The following is a 19982-nucleotide window of genomic DNA, read 5'->3' as shown; positions in this document are numbered from 1 at the left end:
GCAGCATTAGTCCCATGGCTCCGTACCGGTTGCGTTTTAGCCCGGTACTAATGTGAGCATTAGTACTGGGCCTAAAAGCTTGTCCCCGAGGAGCCCCCGTGACCCTCTTTAGTACCAGGTGGAGGCTTCACCCGGTAATAAAAGGTTTCGAATTAGTACCGGTTGAAGCCTCCAACCGGTACTAATGTGCCTGAGGGCCTTTAGTACATCACCCGATACTAAATGGCAACGAATTAGCACCGGATGAAGCCTCCAACTGGTACTAATATGCTTGAGGACCTTTAGTACCGGGTGGAGACTTCACCCAATACTAAATGGCAACCTCCCCTCATGCATCAGCCCCCCTTCTCTCTCTCACCCCACGCTCACCCCCCTCCCCACCGGCCACCACACTTATCCTCTCATCCTCTCACTCGCACCTCTCTCTTCTCTCCAGCTGAATCCCCTCCCTCTCCCCCACAAATCACATCGCCACCCCTCCCCTCCCCCCTTCGCTCGCCCCTCACCTCTTACATGTGGTGAGGAGCGGAGGTGGAGCAAGGAGTGGCGGAGGCAAGAAGGGAGGGTGCCAACAACGGTGCATGGATCTTAGAGTAGCGGCCACCTCTCCCTCAGATCCGGTGGCAGCAGCAACCGGCGGGCTAAGGAGCGGCGGCGGCAGCAACCGGTGGTGGTGGCTGAGCAGCGTAAGTACGCCGCCTCCCTCCCTCTCTCCTCTCTCTCGAAGAGACTCTCTCTCGATCTCTCTTCGGTGCGGTGCTCAGGTGTTGTGCGGTTGAGGATCCGGCGCTCGGGCAGACGATGGCGGGGTGTGGCCGGAGCTCTAGTCGGTGGATTTATTTTTTTAATATACAACCGGTACTATAGGGGTGCCTTTAGTACCGATTATTTACCTTTAGTACCGAAATAGTAATACCAGTTGCACAACCGGTACTAAAGGGGGTTTGGATCCGGTACCGAAAGCGCATTCTCTAGCAGTGAAGTGTGAGAGAAAGTTTGGCAAGTCGGATGGGATGTAGAGCCACATAGCAACTCTATTGGACCACAATTTTCTTCCTGGTGGCTTCTCCTTGGTGGCCAAACTATTCTTCCTGGTGGCCTCTCCTCTCTCCTCTTTTTTTCCTTCGCTCCGCACGGTTCAATTCGGTGCAGGTGATCCGGCCCAAATTGTCTCCTGTTCCTATGGCGCCGACTGCACTGCACGCCTGCACTCACAGCAGTCATATTGTATCCGACGACGCTGGCGCTCACAACCGCCTTATTTACAGTACCAAGCCAAGCCTCTACCGATTCTGTGATCTGTGATAAAGAGACATTGTACTCCACTTTCCACCTTCCTTGGATGATGCATTTGCATATGCAATGTCTCCGTAGAACAACACCTGTGCAATCCCGGTCAAAAGCACTACGGCCATTGATCCACGGAAACGCTTGCCTACCTTTGCCGATCCCATCCCAGCACACACCCCTGTCCCAAAGCATCGCGAGAGACCAAAGACCAAGGGCGCGTTTGGTTCGTTTCCGTCGCTAGCCTGGCTCGCATCTGGCATGCAGGCTAAGCTGGGCCAGGCTAATTGCATGCAGGTGATCAATGTTTGGTTACCAGGACGAAGGCAGACAGGCTGAGCAGAGCACATGTTTGGTTGCATGTATGAGCTAAGAACTGGCGAATAGAGAAGAGAAATCAGTCGTTTGGTTGGCTGCATGTACCAGAGTTTGAGTACCAGATAGCTGAAATTGGTGAGGTTACCACAAGTCAAATTTTAGGGTAGGTACTCATACAACTCGTTCATACCAATGGAGGTCATCATCGGCTCAATATTACAACAAATGATCATACAAGCTTGTACAATAAAACTAGGATGATAATGAACTGAACAATGATAATGATATCTTTGGTTGGTGTGCTTTTTTTGTTCAGTTGTTTGTCAGCCTTGAACTCAGGAGGGGCTTGATCTACATGTTGGTTGTGATAGGCAGCCCAAGCTTGTGCTTCAGTGTTGTACTCTTTGAAATAGGCTCCCTTGAAGCCATTAACTTGTTGATGGCAATCCCTCCAGGTGGAGAAGACGCCAGTTTTGCGGCCATAGAACACAACATACCAAGTCATAATTGAAGTCCTAGATTAGTTACAATGCAGCAATAGAATGTGAGTTGTAACAAAAATAATCAATGAACAATGGAAACAATTAATTAGGTGCAAATGCAGAAATAAATAAGGACATCATAACAGGCAATGGAATTGTGCTCAGATCATGCACAACTCAAAAGGAAAACATAACAGCCAATGGTCTATTACTCAGATGAAGCACAAGTGGAAAAGGATATGATGAAGGCAATGAGCTGTGCTCAGATAATGCACAACTGAAAAAGGAAACATAACAGCCAATGGTCTATTACTCAGATGAAGCACAAATCAAAAGGATATCATGAAGACAAAGAGCTATGCTCAGATCATGCACAATTCATAAAGGAAAACATAATAGGCAGTACAGTTCTACTCACATGAACCAGAAATGAAAAAGGATATCAGGAAGGCAAGGAATTGTGCTCAGATCATGCAGAACTGAAAAAGGATATCATCTAGGCAATGAGTTGTGCTCAGGTTCTTACAGAAATGATTAAGTATATCATAGAGGCAATTAATTAGGTGCTCAGATCATACACAACTGATGCGTGTACATCATAAAAGGCAATGGGTTGTGCTCAGCACACAAACAGAAATGTGCAAGTATATCATAGAAGCAATTAATTAGGTGCTCAGAAACAACACAACTGAGTAAAGACATCATAAAAGGCAATGGGATGTGCTCAGATCATGCTCCAATGAATAAGGACATCATAATAGGCAATGAGTTGTGCTCAGATCATGCACATGAGAATAAGGACATCATAATAGCCAATGAGTTGTGCTCAGTTCATACATAACTGAATAAGGACCTCATAAAGGCAATGAGTTGTGCTCAGATCATTTTTAAGCACAAAATAACAGCCAATGACAGACACATGACATCATCGACTAAGAAATAACTGCAACCATGACCAAGTGTCCATGACATCATAGGCAATGTAACTGACTGATCAAATACATCACAGACCAACTACAGTCTCTGCCTCTCTAAGATCACAACCTAACCATACTTACCAGCCACAACCTAAGGGTGTTGTGTCAAACCAAAACAAATGGAGCAAAGTGTTTCAAGCTCCAGTTAGTGTATCCTGCACAAAAGAAGTCACTATGCAAAAGATAGATCAGTCAGGAAGTATGTAGAGGGATCTACATGTAGGAATTCTTGGCAAGCCATGTCCTTAGCCAAAGGACGCGGTGGTTCTCAGCCATGTTGACAAAGGCATCACCCTGGGCCTTGTTGTCAACCAGATGGGAGAAAGCACAGATCAGAGCCTACTCACTGAACCCTGGCATGAACATGACTGCACTGTACAGGTCAGGGTTCAACACCTCAACCTTGGTCTCACGGATAGCAGAAGCAACATCCCTCACTGCCTCAGTCATACTGCTCATGACCAGATGGTCCTCCTCAGTGAGGACATACCTCTTCCTCTTCTTGCTAGGACCAGAACCACTAATGACCTCTATTGTTTCCTTGGGTGCTTCTCCAAACACCTTAGCAGCATCATCAATGCACTTGGCTGCCTTGTCCTCATCATATGGTTCAGTCTTGATTGAGATATCTATAAAGTCAGATGGGCTACCTAGAGCCTCATTAGAACCCATGGCATACTTCCCAGTGGCCAACCCATTGCCAAAAATGATCATCATCTCCTTGTAGTTCTCAATTTGTTTGTTCAGAAATTCAGCATCCTTAGTGTGTGCCTAATTGTATTGTGCATGATTAGTTAGATATGTTAGAAATAAAACTACTGAATCAGGATAAGAACAAGGTAAGGAAGATCTAGGCATCCCACACACCTTGATGTGTCCCATATAGTGCTCCTCATCAAGGCTGATCATGCAATTGTCCTCAATCCAAAGGGCACCACTTAGTTCCCTAAGCTTGGACACCTTCATCCATCTCTGTCTCCACTTCCTCAAGTGGTTATACACTTGAGTACCAGACACTTCATTGCCACTAAACTCCTGCAGGTACTTGGCAACTTGGTTCAGATGGACCTCCTTGAAGCCCTTGTCTGTTCTAACACTACTCTCAATCAGCTGACTCATACGGCGCAGGACAAAGGAAGACATGGCACTAGTCCAGCGCATAGCACCCCTAGGGCGCTGCTCTGGACCAGGACCAGCAACCTGGACAACCTCATCAGCCACTGACAGATCAATTACCCCAACCTCCTCAGGCATCCTTAATGAAATGCATGCTTAACATCATTGCACAAACCCATTGCGTGTAAATAATGGATGCTTAACATCATTGCACAGACCCATTGCCATATGATCAGGAATAGTAGAATGTAAACAATGGATGCTTAACATCATTGCACAAACCAATTGCCATAAGATCAGGAAAAGTAGAATGTAATTAATGGATGTTTAACATCATTGCACAAACTCATTACCATAAGATCAGGAATAGTAGAATGTAATTAATGGATGCTTAACATCATTGCACAAACTCATTGCCATATGATCAGGAAAAATAGAATATAACTGATGCATGTTCAACATCATTGCACATGTATTTAACCTCAGGAAATGTAAAAGAAATAGTGGAATAAATAATCATTGCACATGTACTTAGCCTCAGGGAAGGTAAAAGAAATAGTGGAATAAATAATCATTGCACATGTACTTAGCCTCAGGGAAGGTAAAAGAAATAGTGGAATAAATAATCATTGCACATGTACTTAGCCTCAGGGAAGGTAAAAGAAATAGTGGAATAAATAATTATTGCACATGGACTCAGCCTCAGTCAAGGTAAAAGAAATATAGGATGAAATGATCATTGCACATGTCCATAGCCTCAGTCTAGTTGTTCATACAACATATTATTACATCATCATTGCACAAGTGCATTGGCTCAGCTAACAGAACAACAGTTGATCATTGCACACAAACAGCAAGCTATACACATGAGAGGTGCCCCTATTGTTCCACATATCATTTGCAATTTCATTCCTTCTTGTACCCCAATCTAAATTGTCATCTGTCTGACAACCATCAGCAGGTGCAGTACTACTACAATTAGGTTCCCATGTTGCTTCATCAGGAATAACCTCATCCTGACCATGACCAATTATCCAATTATGAAGAATACAACATGCAAGAACTAATTTGACTTGTGTCTTGAATGGGTGGTAGGGCTTGTTGTCTAGAATACGGAATCGATTCTTTAAAGCCCCAAATGCCCTCTCAACCGTGACCCTTAGGCTTGAATGCCTCAAGTTGAACAACTCTTTCTTATTGGTAGGATAATTTCTTCCACCATATTCTTTCAAGTGGTATCTAGTGGCTTGGTAAGGGGGCATAAATCCAGGACGACATGCATAGCCAGCGTCCACTAGGTAGAATTTACCTAAACAATTCATTAGGTAGCCAAGAATCAGTTGTAGTGGTTATGTGAAATCCCAATTTGTGGTTTGTCTAAAAGTTTCTGTTACAAGTACCTGGAGGAACCCTTAACTCATCATCCCTCTCTAGAGCATCAGCTAGAATGAGTGCATCATGTGCAGATCCCTCCCATCCAGCTAGCACATAAGTGAACCTCAGATCAAAGTCAACTGCAGCAAGCACATTTTGAGTGGGATAGTGCTTCCTACCCCTGAATGCTGCAGATATCTTTGCTGGAACTCTAGCATGAACATGAGTACCATCTATTGCACCAATACAGTCCTACATTGTAGCAAGACTTGTGATTAAAGTCTGGTCAGGACTGCAGTTAGGTACAGGTAAACCTTACATTCATTTAATTACCTTAAAATAAGGATACCACCTTGGGCTTGTTCTGATTTTAAGTGCTGTCTCAGTTGATGGTGGCCTTATCATCTCTCCCCTGAGCTCACCAATAGCATACAAGACCTCTCTAAAATACCTACTTACTGTTTCCATGGATCTCCTAAATGTTTGGTGGATTACTCTAAATCTCTGGTTGTGTCCCACAACATGGAGAAACATTGCTACTTGTTCCTCCACAATACTGTTTATTTTGTCCCTTAGCAAGCTTCTATCCCTAAGCAGGTTACACAGGTTGAAAAAGGGAGCTCTACGCATACGCAACATGTTCACACATTCTATGTCATTACAATTAAAAATTTTGTTCAGGTTGGCTTGGCGTTCCTCATCCATAGCACTCATTGGGGCATATGTAATCCGAGGCTGTGAATTATAGGCCACCCTCAGCCTACTCATGAAGTATGCATAGATGACAGACACAAAAGCAGCAGCTTTTACACAAGCATGCGTCTCTGGTCGACAGGGTTCATCTAATACACAATGCAAAGCATGTCTCAGCAAAACAACAAATCATTTTGAGCATTCAACAAGTGGGTCAGAAAAAAAAACTGCATCATCGCCTAATGCACAAGTGCTCACATATAGGTAAATCAGTGTAATAAGAATGCATCATTGGATAAGGACATGTGCTCAGTTTTCATTTTTATAACTTAATATCATCGGCCAAGAACATGTGCTCACTGTTGAAAATAAATAAGCATTCATCATCGGCTAAGAACATGTGCTCACTGTTGAAAGAAAATAAGCATTCATCATCGGCTAAGAACATGTGCTCACTGTTGAAAGTAAATAAGCATTCATCATCGGCTAAGAACATGTGCTCAGTTTCCAGAGTAAGTAAGCAACCATCATCGGCTAATGACAAAGGCTCACTGGAAAAAATCGTTACCGCTAGCTCCTTCAGTAAACAGTCCGAGGGCTTTCAAGAGTTCAACGGGTAAGCCAAGATAAAGGCAGATCTGCACATGAGGGAGAGGGATTACTATCAAAACAAACAAGATCCAATCGGGAGAAACAACAACTGACCGAAACCCTAAAAGATAAAACTTACCTTTTTACCTCCAACGAAATCACCAGCACAGATCCGACCCTACAAATGTTCAAAGCATTAGGACCCCAAAAAAACCGATCGAGAAAGGGAGCAACACCAGATCTGCGACGGATTACAGGTTACCTGCTCTCTTTGCCACGAAAACCCAACGAATCGAACCTCAAACCTGCGGAAAATGAAGAGAGGGAGAAGCGAAAGGTCAACCACCGATATCATCGAGCCTCAAACACCGTGGATCTAGAGCACAAGTGAAGATGCATCACCTGCTGCGTGTTAGATCTGGAAGAGCAGGAAGAGGAGGACACGAGGAAGCGGGAGAGCTCACAGCGGAGAGGCAGAGGGCGAGTGCGACGGAGAGAATGGGGGGAGGGGGGGGCGGCGGTGAAGATATAGCGCGGATGGAAGGCGCGAAAGGGGCGGCGGTAACCCTAGCTTCCCCCGCGCGCCCCCGCATCTCCCGCCTACACGCGAGGAGCTATTTTTCTGGGCACCGAGAGCGCGCTCGCATCCCGCACGAGCCAGGCCGCCAAGAAACGGATTCCATTTTCGTTTCCCGGCAGCCAGGCTCGGGGGGTTGTGTTGCACGCCCAGAGCCAGGCTCAGGTGCGAATACAGGCATCCAATCGCTTCGCGTCTGTATCCCGAGGGCCAGGCCGAGCCATATGCGGGGAAGCAAACGCGCCCCAACCAATCGAGTCACGCCGCGCGCTTCTAGAGCTCGACAGCAGCGTCAAGGCCGCGCATATTCGCAACGGGCCGCGCAGCGCCCAGTCACTCTCCTCTTTCTGCCGAAGCCCCTCCACCCTGCAACGGGGATCCCTGATCTGATCCCATTTCAACTCAACGGAGCCGAGCACTCGCGCCCGCGCGGCCGTCCCGGAGCCATCCGATCCCCTCCGCCCCTGCGATCTGTTATCCCCGTCGTCGTCGCCCCGGCCGCTCGTCCCCATCGTCGCCTCTCTTTCTCCCGGGCTGATGGGTACGCGTTTCCGTATATGGTGGCGCTGGGTGCGCGGCGCTCTCGCTTGGTTTCTACGAAACGGACCCGTGCCCGTGCGTGCTCCTCGCAACGAAAAGCGCTCGGCTCCGGCGCACGGGCGCGCGGACGGGGAAAAACAAAACGCATCGTCAGAAATCTGCAGCCAGCCACTTGGTGCGCGACAACGTCGTCAGCAGCCCACCACTACCTGAATACTAGCTCGTTTAGGGCTGCAGAGGAGTTTTGCTTCTCTCAATTGGGACCTAAAAGGCGCTGGACACAATAGGACTCTAAAAATTGCATCGCTAGCAAATAAGAAAAATCTTGATAGGTAACTTTTTTCTTTAAAAAAATAGGATGTATACGCTCACACTTACGCATGCAGACAGAGACATATACACTTACACTTATGAACACACATAGTTTCACATATATTAAGATTGATGAAGTTACTGGCATGTCTCGATGTCAATATGAACGCCAATTTTCTACTGAAAAGCAGCACACGGGACGTCAGATTTGAAGTTTGATCCATGAAGACCCGGGGTGCGTGTACAATTATCTCCGCTAACCATCCGAGCTATACTTATTCCCCTGATAAGTTTGTAACCCAAAGTAGATAGAACTTCCAAAATTGTATCCCCATCCATAGAAAATAAGAAAAAGAATCTTGATAGTTTAGTTTTGTAAGTGGGCAGAAAATCTTGATAGTTGAAGGGCAAAGCTAAACTATGCTCGATCATTTTTTTTCAGCTGCCCACACTTGAATTTTTGCTTCCCCTCATCTCTCCCTTCTTCTCTAGCTCCGACGAGCCCCGACGAGCTTTTAGGGTTCGAGGTTGGGGGCGTACCTATCTTTGGCAGATCTAGAGGAAGCTCTGGGTGGCAGGATAGCGGGCAGTGGTGGCAGTAGAGATGGCGGTGAGGCGGGGGTGCCGCTTGCCGGGGCAGCGGTGGACCCCCGGCTGGGCGGTGGAAGGACGGGGGCGAGCACCGGCTACGAATTAGCGTGGGGGCGGTCGAGACTACGGCGGCCCGCCGGAGACGAGCAGGGCGGCAACGGAGGCGGGGGCAACTGGTGGCGGCGACCTCAGTGATGGGGAAAACGGAAGAGGGAGGGGCGGTGGAGGGAGGAAGGGCCACACCGGCGGTGAGATGACAGGGTCGGGAGGAAGAAGAGGATAGGAATGGTCCGCGAATCCTGTCCACGGATGGAGAAGATAAGGTGGAGGTGCTGATAGATCTCGTCCATCCGTTTTCGATCCAACGGTTCAGAATTCAAGTGTGGGAGGAAAAAAATACTCGGGTACACAGTAGACAACCCCAAGTTGAAACAAGTAATTTGAGTTTGGCGACAAAATTGACGAGACATAAGACACGGTAAAAGGTATTAATTAAACCCTAATATCCAAACCTTAATTTCATTTTCCCGCACCAGAACAACAAAGTGGCTTCCCACCTTTTCCTTCCAAAAAAGCAGTTATTAAGATAAGGACTATAAAGAGCCAGGCGATAGCTCATTTCCTCTAACCCCCCAGACGTTGCTTTCTGCTAGATCGCAGTTAGTTTTCAGTGATTGCCTTTACTTGACTTCCGTTAAAAATTCACCGCCACTCGCGTCCGGACCAAAAACCACAAGAAGCGACTATCGCTAGTGGTGGTACAATTGGGACGGGGCTTCAGAGGATACTTTAACCGAAGAATATTTTGGAGACGTCAGGCGTGCAGTGCTCTCGCCTCATCGATCACACTCTCGCCAGGAACCGGTCAGTTGGGTCATCGGATCGGATCAGACATCAGCTTCGGCCAATTTACCCGGCGATGATCGCCGCTGCGCCGGCCGCTGGATTGGAGGGGAAGGTAGGCAAATGAAGGCGTCTCTACAGGGTTTCCAACTTCCAAGCAGCACATAGGAGGCACTCGCAGCGAATGGAGGTTTTTTTTAGATAATAGATAAATAATCCAGCTTCAACCTTCTCGTAGAGGAGGAATCAGTCCCACAAATTATTACACTTAATATCCTGCACTATACGCGCTCACGTGCACGATTATTGTTTATATCTTCATCGTACATGATTAAAAATAAAACGAACTGTGTTTGTAACCGGAAGAATAAAACGTTGCTTTCAGTTTCAGGTTTCATCGGTCTCCAAGTCATATCACATCGGCGATTTGCGTCCATACACTCGCAACTAAAACGCACAGTTTGTTGTGCATGTACTACTGTTAGTGTTACCTCTCGAAACCATCCTTGAAACAAGTTCGCCGTGCTTCTGTTACTTCGTGTTTGAATTGAGATGCGAGAACAACGAGAAGCACCCGTCTGCCACTTTTTGTGTAAAAAAAATACTAGAGGTAGTAGCAATATTTTTTTAAAAAAATGAAATGAAAAGAACAAGCCTTGTCCTATCCCAGTATTCCCTACCTTTAACTTTTTAGATTTATACTTCTATATGCTAATTTATAGGCTACGAGCGAGTCATGTGTCCTGTCCCATCCGAGCGAGTCCCAAAAGCAAACAAGATTCCCGCACCCCCATGCCTGTTCAAATATATAAAACCAAATTGGCGCATGCTAGCTTACCACCAAAGATAACTTTGCGAAGCTGCGATGAGGCGGAAGCAAGAAGCCGCCCGGCCGCAAAGCGTCAGCCCCGGGCAGGTGCTGCCGTGCGTGCGTGCGTGCCTCCTTGTCCTCGCGCTGCCACAGACGCGCGCGAGCCGAGCCGAGACGACGCGTACCCATCACATGCGTGTGCGCGGGAGTGGTTAGGTGAGTTAGGTATCGCCCCCGCTTGCATGGTGTGAGCAAATACCGTACCGGCCGGCTGGCCTCGTCGTCTCGGCTGCATGCGTCCGCGATCGATCTGCCTGCCTCAGCCTGGTTACTTCCTGCGCTCGTCCCTCCCGGCCGGAGGGGTCGTTTTCCGGTGCGTTGAAGGATGGATCGTCATGGATGCGTGGCTTCCGGCTCCGGCGATGAGAAGTGACGGAGGAGGCGGGGGCGTACGCGTACCATCGGACGCGTACCGGACGCTCTCGTGTATGGGTGTCATATACCGAGTGCTCTACTCCAAACCAAACTCAGATTACGTACACGGCTACCGCGGGCGGGCTGTGATGGATGGATCGTATCGGTCGGGGCCGCGAGACGTACGGGCCGGATCGGAGCAGGTGAGCCGCGTACATCGGAGCGTACTTGCGCTGATGGCTGCAGGCTGTAGCGTAGCGTAGCCTAGAGAGTAGCGGTGGCCAGCTTTTGCATGCCTAACAGCCTAAGTATGTGTACTGTTCCATCGACACTCTAAGGCTACTATACGTAGCTTGATCTCAGGCAATGTGGCTGTCGTCGCGAGGTGGTGAGATAATGGCCTGCGCCGCGTATACCACTCGAAACCTTTGCCTCAAGTCCTGATCTCTGATAGACGTGATGCTTCAGTCTTTAATTGTTTGGAGTTTCGCAATTCCGCGCATGTGCACCAAAGCTAGATCCTCCAATCCGCTTTTGCTATGGACTATATGGAGTCCAAAGCATGGCCTCCTCAAGCCAATGCCCTAGAGCTAGCTCACGCACGGATTTTAATTTGGGTGTGTGTGTGTAAATTATTCAAACTCCGTTTGATCCGGTCCGTGTTTCGACCATGTACGTGGCACGACGATTCGGTAAACCCATCGTGTCACCAGGTGCTAGAAACTTTCATAGTGGGAGGGGACCTGGTTCACGCACGGCACGGAGACCGGATCGATCACTTCGTCGATCGATCCGGCTCCATTTTTTTTCGTGTCTTGCATGTCACTTCAGTGTGGTAGGAGCAAGTAACCCTTGCTGAGGTCACGTTCAAACATGGTAGGCAGGAATAACCGGGCCCTGAAGCCCCGGTTTCGGCTGATTAGGTCGCCTGGACACAGGACATCTTGTAACTGAAGATTCGGCAGTTACGTCGGGCGTTACGGTACGCGTCGCTTTTGCACCACCGTTACTTCTTCGTCCTCCGCCCGTGAGATCACTCGCGTCTACTAAGATCTCTGCTCCTTTTCAAATGGTTGGAAAGCAAAGATTTCCAGATGCGAGAAAGAAAGAAGAGCCCTTGCTTCTGCATGCTCTGTCTCGATCAGTCAAGGCTGCACACGTGAGAACCGAGAGAATGTGCAGTGCCTAATATGCAAACAGCCTGACGTTTGATCCATCGGGTCCAAAGTTTATGCCGCTGGTTCGAGTACGGTAAGAAAAATTTCGCATTCTTGACAAATCTGGGAAACAGGAAGACTGTCTCTCAAAGCGATTCTGTTTCTACGAAAGGTGTACGGACTCTGAAGACTGGAATGCGTTAGTCTGTAGAATCTGAAGCTTCTTTTTTCCCCCCTTTCTGTAGAAAGGGTAGAAAGAAGATTAGTGCTCATAACAGGTTGAATTTCAGCTTACCGGACCATTGGTTCTATTTTTTTTTCAGTTTCCTATTGTTTAGACTTATTAGGTGCTTGCTTGGTTTCTAAGAACTTTTATCTGCGATACGGAACAGGGTTAGGCCAACGGTTGAAGCTGACATCCTGCTCTCTACTTGATCTTGTGGCGCATGTAACCTGCAATGGAAGCAGAGAACAGGCAGAAGCTCCCAAGCAGCCTGATCTTCAGTTGTTGACCGCGGAAGCAATCTACCCCAGGAAGGAACGAATAATAGCGAAATAAATTAACTTCTGATAGGTAGTTGCTGTTACCTTGATATGCGCGCGCTCGCCGGTCACCAAGAATGTCTCCTCTATAGTTGCCATGGCCCCATCACCTCCCGATCAAATTTCATCATAAAGAAGTTTCATATGTCTAGGTTCTACCATATCTGAAAAGGCAGCAGACAGGAATAATGGAGAGAGATGCACATCATGACCATCTGGAAGTACAGAGATATGCAACAACGACCAACAAGGTAGCACTGGGTTTTATTTTATCAAAAAAATCTGTTTTTTTTTCAGAAAAGGTTGGGAAAAGGTTCTCTATATGGTTTAACTAGTTACATGCATGGATATATGTTTTCAGTTTTGCACCAATAGCTAGTATTGTTACTTGTTAATTAGTTCTAAACATATGGTTGAAAAGGCTGTTTCACAGCTCTAGAAATGCACGATATCACCAATGTGTTGGCGCAGTATTAAAATGGAAACACTTAACAGCAACGGAAGTAGTGTGTTTATTTAGTTACAACCCAGTTGACCTGCAGGGGCAGGCCAATAGAGAAGTTGTGGATTGGCCGGGGTAGGTCTGAGGCGCCCAACAGCACTAGAAAACCCGCAGCGACTACTGGCTAGTGGCTACTTGTTGGATCTTCGTCGCTAGCTGCAACGGCCTACAGGCAGAAACAAGCAGTCCTTCTTTTTTTTTTTTTTTGCCTACTACTGCCTGCATGCAAGGAGCAACTTTCTGAGTCTCCAACACACATGCATGCATGAGCCTCCAAACTGCACAACTAATAAGCATGATATGATGGATTTTATAGCTCAAAATAATGGTAGTTTACTCCTATTTCTAAAACGTTTTTTTAAGACCTATTTTTTCATTCTAAAGCATCAACTTGTACTTGTCGAAATCCATCGACCGATCCGATGTGTTCTACACATAACGTTGCTGAGTAAGGTCGCCCAACGCAGAGGATATAGTTTAAGGTATGTTACTATAATTAGGTGCCGAGTACGCTCGGGGGAGAGAGTGTGATGGGTTGGTTTTAAGTAGACGTTGTAGGTTTGAAACATCAGAGGGATGTTGAGACCTGAACAGCAGAATTCCCCCCACCAAGCAACCCTACACGCAGCCGCGCACCGCATCTCTTTCCGGTTCCTCCCAAACTCCCAGAACCATTAGGTGCACCAGGTGGAGAATTCTCTCGCACACAACGATCGAAGCTTGTGATCTGGGAAAATAACAAGTGATCTTTCTGAAAGGTACGTACATGCTAATATTATATTCCTCAAACATTAAACCAATAAGGTACAAAAATACTAAATGGTCCGTGTCTATCTAATCAAAACAACCTAATTAGATGCATGATGTGTAGTAGGCTAGCACGATCTGGACGAAAACAAATTTTGGTTGTATACCAGTCATTAGGTACATGTGTAAACATGCTAGATATCCTACGTTATGTCAAATTAATCTTCTGTAGCTCCCAAACTGTTAGAAAATAATCGATAAAATAGTTAAATTAATACACGCTGGTTCCTGCAAATGTCATGTGCAGTTGGCGCTACAGCACATGCAGATCATGCCTGCCTGGGCCCTGGGCCCTAGCTATGTGTAGTTTGTTGAACAATTGTAACCGGCGAGGTAGTTAGTCGATCTTGTGGACCTATAGCATGTAACTAACATTTTCTATTCATCAATCCCTGGCGAAGCTTAACGTACAAAACCACCCGTTAGCCCACACGTAGCATCAAACTAACTCTGGTGTAACCATCTCCTAACTCACTATCTTCTCCCTCACTAACGATCAACAACAACGAGAGGGAGGAAAAAAAACTGCCCACCACTTTCCCTTCTTATATACCCCCGGACCTTATCTCTCTCTCCCTGCCTATATATCTCTCGTCCTCCCTCTTCCACATCCTTGTTCATATCCACCCTACCTCCTGCCCAGCAGCGTCCTCGATCGATCGATCGATCCGTGTTCTTCCCTGAACATCACCTAGCTCAGTTGCTAATTAATTTATTCCTTCCTCGCTGCGGCCTTAGCTATTAGGAAGTTGAGTAGGAGGAGGTGGTGCAAAGATTATTGCGGCGAAGGCTATATAGAGAGCTTCAGATTAGCAGTCTGTTGTTGTTGATTGCGCGATCGATCGATCGAGGATGTGCACCAGGGGCCACTGGAGACCATCGGAGGACGAGAAGCTGAAGGAGCTCGTCGCGCTATACGGGCCGCACAACTGGAACGCCATCGCCGAGAAGCTTCAAGGGAGATCAGGTGTGCTATGATCAAGACTATGCATGATCTCGGATACAGCATGTGCATGTAGAGTTTTCTGTTGGCTGCTGGGAACTATGTTGGTCTGGTTAATTCCTTCTTCAATTCCTTTTGGTTCAATTTTTTTGCTTCGAGTTTGACTTTGTGATTGGGCATGCATGTTTAGTTAAAAGAAGTTTAGATCTGTTAGGGTGTCATGTCAGAGAGGTGTGTTTATCTGCCATTCGCCCAATACACACATGATATATTATTTGCCTTGATGTGCATGTCATATCTGCATCACTTGTAGAGCAATTTTACGATCCATTCCTCTAACGAGCTGGTTAACTTTTCTTGCTTTCTAATTTATCTGAGTGGCCGAGTTCTTTCCTGCACAAGCCATGGAGCCGCATGCATGATAGTAGCGTGATTGAGGAGCTAACTTATTGGTGAAAATGACAAATTGTTTCAGGGAAAAGCTGCAGGCTGAGGTGGTTCAATCAGCTGGACCCGAGGATAAACCGGAGCCCCTTCTCGGAGGAAGAGGAGGAGCTGCTCCTTGCCTCCCACCGCGTCCATGGCAATCGGTGGGCCGTCATCGCCAGGCTCTTCCCGGGGCGCACCGACAACGCCGTCAAGAATCACTGGCATGTGATCATGGCGCGGCGGTGCAGGGAGAGGATGCGGATGTCTAACAAGCGTGGTGCCGGTGGTGTCCCTAGTGCTGCCGCCGCTGGTGCTGCGGAAGATGAAAATAACCCTAGGAACGCCAAGAGGCCGAGGCCTGATTCGAGCAGCATGGCCTCCCTGCTGGACAAGTACCGAAGAGAATTTGCAGTACCCTTTGCCATTAACCATGATAGCAACAAGGAGGATTATTGTTCAACTACTAACGAAGAAGGTGAATATATCTTGCATGCAAGACTACATGTTATAGCGCACATTTTTCATTCACTGGCATGCGCAGATTGTGGTAATATCAGCCTAATTATCTGTGATTTCAATTTGATCAGAAGACACGAACAAATCGGTTGAATTCTACGACTTTCTCCAAGTGAATGCGAACTCGAGCGACACCAAGTGCGGTTCGAGCATTGAGGAGCAAGAGGAGAATCGGGATGATCAAGCTGAAGGGCAGGTGCAGTTCATAGATTTCCTGGAGGTTGGGGCTGCTTCTCATCGCCAATGATTTATCTATATATTTAACTAGGGATGCATCCAAAGCAAGTTGTAATGCTTTGTGAAAGAGGCATGCTGCAAATAGAAATCTAACACCAAAGGTACTTATAGAGGAAGCAAAATGCACCGTACATATACATATCTGTCCATATCCACCATCGTTGGTGTATATATATGTGCAAAATTATTCTGAGATAAATGAGGAATTAATCATTCTCTCATCTATTTGTAAATTTTATTTAATATAAAGAATAATTAATTCATTTTCTAAAATATATTGCCATTGATCTCCCCAGTTTCATTGCATTCTAAACTCATGCATGGATTCTTCAGGTTTAATTTATTAGCTAGTCTAATTCTTTTTTTTTCTAGTATTATCTTTTGCCCACCATTATTGATCGTTTAAATATATGATAAGTGCACATCACATTTAGCATAAGCGATATCATCCACTGAAATATGACTAATGCATTCCAATCGTACATGTGATGTTGAACTAATAGCCCTTAAGCGCTACGTACGCAACCGATAGTGCCTAGCTTGTCTTACGGTAGCCGTGTACCATCAATAAATTACCGTGCTCTTGCTTTGTTTTGGACTTCCAACTCTATGATGGAATGTTTGATTGAACGAAAAGATTTGGAAAAGGTGGGAAAATAAGATGCAGTAGCTAATTGATATTTGTCGACTTTCGGTGCAGAAAACCTTCATCCATTCACGTTTCTGTCGAATCGCTTTAGTGACATTATCCTTACACGAGTGTAACGGTGAAGACTCCTTTTGTACTACATGCTCGACAAGTCGACATGACATTTAACAACCTGAAAGAACTTTTTACAATGCTGCGCTGTACACTGTCCAAAGCTAATTAATTAGTTACAAACAGACGATGACAGTTCATATATCGCATCTATATCATGTGTTTAATTATCGCGCCTAACAATATTTAATTAGTTACTGTTTTTCTACAGTGATCAATGAATAGTGGGTAGATGCTATACGTACGAGCTTAGTCTAGTATACGTACGAGCTTAGTCAAATCAAAGTGCATGCATGCACCTCCCTAACAAACTACGTGTCTAGTGAAAATGATATCAGAGGAAATTATTAGCCCAACACAGGTTTTTTATTAACTACAGTTCCAACTTCTCTAAAATGATCATTTAATTTCACTCCTGATTGAAATAAATGTACTTCCTACAATTTTTTATATATAGGGCACTTATGGGTCAAATTAAAGCTAATTTTGAGACCCGAGAGTCAAACCGCATCTTATATTTTTGTGAACATTTTACAATGGAGAGAGTATGTAAATTAGTACAAGCATCTGCATGCATGAACAACTACGCCTCGTCTCACCAACGCAAGCAAACTAATTAACCACTACTCTTATCTCCGAAGGAATCACCATCTGTCTGTTTTCGGGAGAAACGACGAGTCTGAAATTGGATCCCGTAAAAGTGTTAGAAATTACTAGCTGTATGAAGAAATAGGAATCCCATGCATGCACGTAAGCTTGTGCGAGAAGTAAGGTACACTGTGCATGCGCTGCCATGCCCATGCGGGGGCACCTAACTAAGCGTGCATAATCGTGTTGCTCCGGGAGAGAACAAAGTACAACGCAAGGATTCATGGATCGGCCGTTTCGCAACTGATCCGGTACTTAATAATAATCATTCCGATAGGCCAGCATCGTGTTAGTTATAGTGTACTTGCCAGAGACGTCAGCGTCGCTCATCAGCGCAGAGCAACTGGGCAAGCTAGCTCGGGAGCGAGGTGTATAGCAAGCTTGCCGATGACGAGCTTAATTTGATCGCAAGCAACCTACCCGCGCACGGAAGCGCGCCCGATCCACGAGTGCCCGATCGCGCTGCGCCACCGAGACGACGACGTACACGCCGTCGCCGCGCGCGCGCCCACGATGGATGGCGCGCGCGCGCCGGCGTCGCTTTCCGGGGCGGTAACGTCATGGCGCGCGCGCGCGCCCGCCGCCGGACAAGGGCGCCGTGTGACGCGCGAAGATTCCGAGCCAGGCCGGGGCTAGCTCGATGCGTCAATCCTAGCTGCCGAGCCCACATCGCGTTGTTGGTGGGCGATGTGACCGCGCCAACGAGCGAGGCCGAGGCGTTCCCGCGAGCGGTTCAGTAACGGGCAAGCGGGGACCGGCGACAGCTCGGGCGCGCGACCGGTCGCTTGCGGTTTCGTTATTTCATGGCGCATTGGGCTCGGGGCCGGCGCAGCTCGGTCGCGTCGCGTCGCGTCGCGTGCGCGGCGGCCTTTACGGCTTCAATGGGGGCCGAACGAACCGAAGTGGGGAAGGATGGATGGTCGGGGTCTCGGCGACGGCGACGGCGAGCTAGCGTTCTGATCAATGCGGATGCAGCGTACGCGTCGTGTGGCTCGCGGGGCCGGTGACGTACGAGTTGGATCATCCCCTCCTCTCCTCCGAGGGGAGCAAGGTCCAATGATCCATCACCGGGTTTAATTTAGTTCCGATCAGAACACTGGTGGGATTAGTGGATTGGATGGGATGTTGCTTTCTGGCCATGCACAGATATATGCACCGTTGGATATATGGTTTTCAGTAGTACGGTCCTAACTAGATTACTAATGCTATGCTAATGCAGTAGTAATTACAAGTTGAAAGCCGTCCAATTGCATGACTAAATTTACTGCACGGCTAGATATAGGTGGTTTCAGTTGCTATATTATAGCTCTAATTATAAGCGCGGCCTCCTTTTAGCTTTTCCTTTTAATATATATAGAAGGAATTGCATTCTATTTATTACTTGAACTAGAACACTCCTATAGTGCTATTCTAAGCAGCCCGCACTTGCTATTTGGCCATATCCGTGTGTGCCTTCGCGGTGCAAATGTAATCATGGATGTGTTCCGAGGTAGTATAGTATCACCGACATGCATAGGCCATGGCTACCCTTTGCAAAAGTCTTACATACTAAATCGTACTCCCTCGAGTTACTTAATGTTTGAGGAAATAAGAATGCACTATTTTGTTTAATTATGATCAATATTTTGTTTATATCTTTAATTTTTTAACAAAATATAATGTACTATTTTGTAAATAATTTTTACCCGAGGCTTCACTTCACTTACAATTATCTCAAGTTAAATATATAAAGACGGTGGTCCAAGTCTTAAGAACCTAACCGCATGTGTATTTCTTCTCTAAAACTTAAATATGTTTGCGGCAGCCAAATAATCTTTTTGGATTTCTCCATTGATTATGCATTACTTATGCTTCAAGCTCTGAGTTTACGACCAAAAGTTTATAGCAATTCTAGCATACTTAATTATCTACTCCTGTTTTTATATACATTACAAGGCATACTTCGTTCCGTATGACAAGTTCTTGACTAACAGTTACTCTATTAGTATTTCATTTATATGATACAAAAGTATATTCTTTAGAAAGTACTTTCGAATAATTATTAATTAAATGCTTGTCCTAACAAAATAATATTAGCCTATTAATTTCAAAAGGAGGCATGGGATTGCAATTCTGCATCATGTTAATTATCTAGCTGCAGCAAAATAAGCTGCCACCACTCAGAACTAGTAGTAGTTCTATTATACGATTGGCTTATTTAACACTTTTTGTATCATTGGTGGGACACGCTAACGAGGTTATTAGGATTTCATTCAGCATCAGGTAGTACACAGGGGTTATGAAAAGTAAGGCGCACCTCGCGCTAGCAGTTATAGCGCTGAACGACAAACATTTTTAACGTGCCTAGCCACCTGCTAATCTTCGATCTTAAAAAATCGAGTTCAGGTTTTTGTGAATTCGTGCAAAAAATGTTTATCCTACGTGTGAATCAGAAAATACTTGCATGTCTGAAAGCGAACCTTAGTCGCGATGGCAAAGAAAAATACACGAGAAGAGTTTTCTACTGAAAAATAT

At 46.2% G+C, this 19982-nt stretch overlaps 2 protein-coding genes across 3 annotated transcripts; one reads left to right on the top strand and one right to left on the bottom strand.

Annotated features, from left to right (window-relative positions):
• Positions 1-3403: 3403 nt before the first annotated feature.
• LOC101768948 lies at positions 3404-4318 on the bottom strand. Its single transcript, XM_004986215.1, has 2 exons — positions 3932-4318; positions 3404-3835 (listed from the first exon to the last, which is right to left on the bottom strand). Exons 1-2 carry the CDS (start codon positions 4316-4318, stop codon positions 3404-3406), a joined length of 819 nt encoding a protein of 272 aa, XP_004986272.1.
• A 10180-nt stretch (positions 4319-14498) lies between these two features.
• Positions 14499-16335, top strand: LOC101773223 (transcription factor MYB52). Of its 2 annotated transcripts, none has more exons than XM_004981897.2 (3): positions 14499-14902; positions 15354-15782; positions 15898-16335. In XM_004981897.2, the coding sequence occupies exons 1-3, from the start codon at positions 14788-14790 to the stop codon at positions 16068-16070; spliced, it is 717 nt and encodes a 238-aa protein (XP_004981954.1). In that variant the 5' UTR covers positions 14499-14787; the 3' UTR covers positions 16071-16335. The 2 variants fall into 2 exon arrangements, with proteins under 2 accessions (XP_004981954.1, XP_004981953.1); XM_004981896.4 differs by having other exon boundaries at positions 14503-14902; positions 15895-16335.
• The last annotated feature ends 3647 nt before the right edge of the window (positions 16336-19982 follow it).

This window comes from Setaria italica, chromosome IX (genome assembly GCF_000263155.2).
Source record: "Setaria italica strain Yugu1 chromosome IX, Setaria_italica_v2.0, whole genome shotgun sequence".
Classification (NCBI taxonomy): Eukaryota; Viridiplantae; Streptophyta; class Magnoliopsida; order Poales; family Poaceae; genus Setaria; species Setaria italica.
This window is presented reverse-complemented; position numbering and strand designations above follow the sequence as displayed.